Below are 6,069 nucleotides of genomic sequence, written 5' to 3' on the forward strand. Positions count from 1 at the left end.
GGAAACAGCCCTACTGATTTCCTCATTGGCATTTCCCCTGTTTTCTCCTCAGGGTCGGTGTATCAACTTTACACGAGTGAAAGAAGAAGCAGCCAAAGCTCAGAGTCCTCCTCCACCTCCACCAGACTACCAGCAGGTTGCCAGTCCCATCACAACACCTCCAAACAGCCCGCCTCCGAGAGGACCACCGCTTCCCCAGCCTCCACCCGGCCCACCGCCCGCCCGCCTGCCACCCGGACCACCTGGACCCCCTCCAGCACGTGCGCCGCCCAGCCTCGACAGCAGACCCTGAGACTCATCCAGCCTCCAGCACCACCCAGAATAAAAAAACATGGTATTTATGGGCCAGGTTCCATTAGGAAGTGGAGTGTAGTTTGTTGCTGGACAGCAAAAACAAATGTACGAAAACAAAAAGAAATGTTGTGACAAAAAATTCAACTACTGAGTTTTCCATTTCCATAGTGCTCCCTTTTTTCTCTTTCATTTTATATCAAGGCTGCACAAATTATGGTAATTATTCTGGCTGCATTCATTTGCAAAGCTTCCAGAATCTTGCAGAAAATGTCCAAAATGAGCAGTGGTAGGTGCGTCGATAATATTGTACAGCATCTTTGATTTACTTTTTATTTTATTTTGATCAGAATCATTGCAACACAGGCTCATTCTGAAAACGTTGCTCTATATATATTTCTGGAGATTGTGAATTATGTAGCCAGAGGTACGTATGGCTGCATTTCATCTTTAAAATGAATGCTACGGGGCGGCTGTTCCTTTTCGCGCTTAATAGCTGACCGCTTACCACTGTGTGGACGACTTTCTGGCTGTTGCTAGATTGTCCAGTTAGCTCACCATGTGCATAGGTGGACTTGAGATGCAGAGAGAAGATGACCACAATGACGGGGTTTGAGTACGGTGAAGAACGATGGATAAGGAAAAAAAAAGGAAGCCATATATATATATATATATATATAAAATAGAGTGTAAATGTGGTAAAACGTGGGAAAAAAAATCAGGCGAGGCCTTTGCTTTTTCTGAATTGCTATTTAAATTTGTCGCTGGGTTTAGGGAAGTGGATGGGTGGGTCAGTCTGTGCTTTTGAAAACACTATTGGTTGGGTTTAGGAAAGGGTGGGTCAGTCGATCGCTCAGTCAAACAGTCAGTCGACAGCGGCCTCTGGTGGATTTACGAGAGAACAGCAGGTGGGAATGGCATTCCCGAGAGAAATTTGAGATCTCGAAAAGTATACACAGCGGCCTCTGGTGGATTTGCGAAAACAAAAACTGCAAAAAAATGTAGCTCCCGGGACGTATTTGCCGCTCTCCAGAAATGTATACAGGGGTACATAATCAGAATGAGCCTGGGTTGAATCATTGTGTCGAGTGACAGATTTACAGTTGCAGGTTTTCTCAGGTGAGTCTCTGACCCTGTATGAAGGTCCAATGTGACCAAAGAGGACAGAAACAAATAAATCACAGCATGATGTTGGATGAACGCAAGTGATGAATGTGTAAAGGCATTTCTTTTATTGTGGATTTGCAACTAACGTCTTAGTATGTCACAAGTTCCTTCGTTTACGTATATCCCATGAGCAGGATTTGTCTCGAATCACTCGATTGCTGAATTTCGACAGATTTTCGTAGGTGCTTAAAGTTGGATACTAGAATGGCTTTGAATTTACTTATAGATTTACATATTACAAAAACATGTCCTGTACACACTTCATCTCAAAATTAAAAGGGTCACACTTTAAGGTTCCATTAGTTCAGCGTTTCTCAACCACGTTCGTGGAGGAACACCAGCTCTGAACAATAATCATGTCCCCTTAACCAAACACACCTGATTCAGATCATCAGCTCATTAGCAGAGACTGAAAGACCTGTAATGGGTGCGACAAAGGAGACATCCAATCAACATAGGCTCATTCTGAAAACGTAGCCCTGTATACGTTTCTGGAGGTCGCGAATTATGTATCCAGAGGTACGTGTGGCTGCATTTAGACTTGAGACGCAGAGAAGAGCTGACCGCGACACCAGGGTTTGAGTCCGATGAAGAGCGTTTCCAGAAAGCAGGTAAAACAAAAGCCCATAAATAAAATAAACAAGTAAATAACAGGGTGAGAATGAGGTAAAATCAGAAAATGTGGTAAAAATCAGGCGGCTTTTCTTTTTCTGGATTGTTTTTCGAAACACTATTGGTTGGATTTTGGAAAGTGGGTGGGTGCTGGTCAGTCGGTGCTTTTTAAAACACTATCAGTTAAGACTAGGGAAAGGGGTGAGTGGTGGTGTCAGTCGATCAGTCAGTCAGTTGACAGCGTCCTCTGGTGGATTTACGCAAGAACAGCAGGCGCTCGCGAGAGATATCATGAGTTCTGAAAAAGCCTACACAGCAGCCTGTGGTGAATTCGTGAAAACCAAAACTGCAAAAAATGTAGCTCCTGGGACGTATTTGGCGCTCTCCAGAAATGTTTATAGGGGTACGTTTCAGAGCGAGCCTGGGTTGCATCCAAAACATGCAGTGTTGGTGGGCCTCCAAGAACGTGGTTGAGAAACACTACATTAGCTAATGTTATTGAATGTATTTATTGACATGAACCAACAATGAACAAGCATTTATTAATGCATAATTCAAGCTTTGTCATTAACTAATGTTACCAAAGATTAATAAATACAGTAATAAATACATAAATTAATGAATTACATGAACAAAACTTTTACAAAAAAAATCAATATAAATACATATATTTTGTATAAAGACAATGAACCCTGTTTAAATGACCATTAAGATTGTTCATTGTTGCTTTTTTTCTAGTAACAAATGTCTCATTACTGTAATGCATCGAGATTATTATTCTGTAAATACCATTATTTTTAATGGTGTTTTTTGCTAGATTGTCATCCTTGTAATCTGAACGACTAAATCGTTGGCAATGAAATGTAATAACAGAGCGAGTTTAATACAAAGTGTTTTCATTGATATTTATTGTTTACAAATACAAAGCTGTAATACACTACAAAAATGGCATATTACATACCTGATAATCTAGTACACATTTTTTTAGCAATATGTAACAATGTTTTTATTTATATCAGCCTAACGCAAATATTACACGTAATTAAACTCTTGTTATTAAAATATTGCATTACAGTAATGAGAATAACTACAATGTTCCTACAAATAGGTTTATTTTTCTTTAAAGGTGGCCTGTTTAGGCCTGTTACAAGATGTAAAATAAGTCTCTGATGTTCCAAGAGTGTGTATGTCAAGTTTCAGCTCAAAATAGCACACAAATAATATTTTATAAATCTCTGAAATGACCACTTTTGGGCTTTAATCCTAATAGTGTTGTTTTGGTGACTGTCTCTTTAAATTCAAATGAGATTGAACACTTTTCAGAAGAGGGGGCGGAGCTACAAATGCCTGTGTGTCAGCATAGTGGCGGATTTAATAACAAGACTAACATCCTATGCTAATGAGGGAGAGATTGTCACTAGTGGGCCGGGCTTTCCCACTCTGATGACACGTACAAAGAGAGAATGTCAATTGAAGTGTTTCTGCAGACTGTTTTAATCAAGTGCGATTATAAAAAATAGAATTATTAAATGTTTACCATTCGAGCCTGGTTATATTCACACACTGATGTCCCCTTTAAAGAGCACCTATGATGAGAATCATATTTTGTAAGCCACGTGTGTGTGCGTGAACTTTGTAACGACATCGTGTGTGACTCATTGTTGCAGAAAGGCTTGAATTAACTCAACAAACAAATACAACAAATAATCATTGGGAAAGTTCTTACTGTAGTATTTCTCTCAAACGTTATGTGAGGTCTGCTTCCTTCATGTCTGTCGGTTATCTGATGCAGCCGAGGGTGGAGATTGAGACACACTCTGACAGGCATGTGGGAACTGTGGGCAGAGAGAACCAACATTAAAGGTACAGGCCACGAAAACAGCGACTTGGTTGTTCAGAGCAGAAAATCCAACATTCTGAAAAGCGCTAATAAATAATCTAATGGGTGTTTTGAGCTGAAACTTTACAGACACGTTCTGGAGACATGAGAGACTTATATTAAATCTTGAAAAATGGGAAAAATAGGTCCCCTTTAGGTTATTTTTAATGTTTTCTGTCTTATGATTCAGGAATGTACTTGGCAGGTTTATTGGGATCAAGTTTGTTTATTGTAAAGGTTGAACCTCTAAATGCAAAGTCCGGTCAGTTCTCTGTATTCCGCAACTATACTGTACGTATGTTGATATTCATCGTGTTTCCTTAGCATTTCCTCATCAAACATAAACATATTGCAACTGCAGGGCAGTTCACAGCATTTAATTTATTATCCCCACGCCTGAAGGAAGGTACTTGAATACGACAAGGTGTCAAACCAGGACACTGTGCATGAAACCAAAAACATTAAAATGAAAAAAAAAAGATAATCATTTAGCCTCAGATAACAGCCAGTGCCTTCAGTGTGTTTGTTTTTGTTACGTTTAAACTGTCCTTCCTTTTATACATCATGATACAGTAGCACTGTATTTCCTAAAAGATGCATGATTTGGTTTCCTCAAAGAGAACAAGTGCTCAGCTGTGAACAAGCAAAAACTCCACGGTTTATTCAGATGAGATGTAACGCAAGCTATCTTACAGTATGATGCTATTTAGTTTGTTTTATTCGCTTGTGCCGACCATTTGAAACATTGTGACCTGTACTATTCCACACCAAAACGTTGATACCAGAGTTATAAATCACAATTATTTTGTGTTATGATGTAGTTCGTGTATTAACAGCGATACTGATGCATCTATTGAAAGGCTCATAAAGTTGACTTTTTTCACAGTATTAATAAAGGCCGATTTCAAGCTTTCGTTGGTCTGATTGTTGTTTAACTGATCACAAGACTCTCGAGAATTAATTAACTGCTTAAAGCTTCTTAAGTGGTCTTTGGAAATAGTTGTGTGTGTGTTGCAATGCAAAACCTTCAGCGCTGTTGTGATAATGTACAGTTGAAGTCAGAATTATTAGCCCCCCTGAATTATTAGCACCTTGTTTATTTGTTTCCCCCAATTTCTATTTAACAGTGAGATTTTTTTCAACATATTTCTAAACATAATAGTTTTAATAACTCATTTCTAATAACTGATTTATTTTATCTTTGTCATGATGACAGTAAATAATATTTGACTAGATATTTTTCAAGACACTTCTATACATCTTAAAGTGACATTTAAAGGCTTAACTAGGTTAATTAGGGTAACTAGGCAGGTTAGGGTAATTAGGCAAGTTATTATATAACGATGGTTTGTTCTGTAGACTATCGAAAAACAAAATAGCTTAAAGGGGCTAATAATATTGACCTTAAAAATGATATTTAAAAAATTAATAACTGTTTTTATACTAGCCGAAATAAAACAAATAAGACTTTCCACAGAATAAAAAATATTATCAGACATACTGTGAAAATTTCCGTGCTCTGTTAAACATCATTTAGGAAATATTAAAAAAAGAAAAAAAAAATCAAAATAATTCTGCCTTCATCTGTATGTATGCAGGTATGTGACCCGATCACAGTCCAGCTAATCTGCTCTTGGTCTCACAGTAAAGACTGTACAAATCTTGTTCTTATGACTTTTAGTCTGTAATCCATGGGAAATTAAAGGTGAGCTGTGGGGTGAGCCTCTAGATGTTGATGGAACAAGGATTTTCCTAAGTGGAAACACAAAGGATGATGGAAGAACAAGGAGCTGGTAATGAAGGAACCTGAAATGGAGGCCTTGCACAGATTTTGGTATATGCTAAAGGTTTCTTTCTGCTATTATGTAGTTAAAAAATTTTCAAAAATAAAAAAACTGGCGAGATTTTTTTGGTGGGCCCTTTGACTGAAAGAACTCTCATAACGAAATCCCATTATATATAAATTAGTAGCGATATAATTTAGTCAAATCATTATTTAAAAATTATATTTATATATATATATATATATATATATATATGATTATGACAAAATGAGTGTGCAAATTTATATTTCTTAATATCTCAGTTAATGTTTCATTTCAAGTAATGTGTGGCAGGTA

At 37.7% G+C, this 6,069-nt stretch overlaps 2 protein-coding genes across 4 annotated transcripts in view; both read left to right on the plus strand.

The window, feature by feature from the left end:
- The window catches only part of antxr1c (ANTXR cell adhesion molecule 1c), a 67,393-nt gene extending 62,531 nt beyond the window's left edge, over positions 1 to 4,862 (plus strand). The window contains exons 18-19 of one of the 3 annotated variants that reach the window (XR_012387769.1): positions 53 to 657; positions 1,917 to 4,862. Coding sequence is in view for 1 of the 3 variants with exons in the window: in XM_687270.9 (XP_692362.2) it covers positions 53 to 292 (240 nt within the window). In the remaining 2 variants the exon portion in view is untranslated. Of the gene's footprint in view, positions 1 to 52; positions 1,501 to 1,916 lie in introns of those variants that run through there. The other 2 variants (XR_012387770.1, XM_687270.9) reach the window with 2 other exon arrangements.
- The window catches only part of frmpd2 (FERM and PDZ domain containing 2), a 423,788-nt gene that overhangs the window by 208,916 nt on the left and 208,803 nt on the right, over positions 1 to 6,069 (plus strand). The window lies entirely within an intron of this gene.

Source organism: Danio rerio, chromosome 12 (genome assembly GCF_049306965.1).
Source record: "Danio rerio strain Tuebingen ecotype United States chromosome 12, GRCz12tu, whole genome shotgun sequence".
In the NCBI taxonomy this organism is placed as follows: Eukaryota; Metazoa; Chordata; class Actinopteri; order Cypriniformes; family Danionidae; genus Danio; species Danio rerio.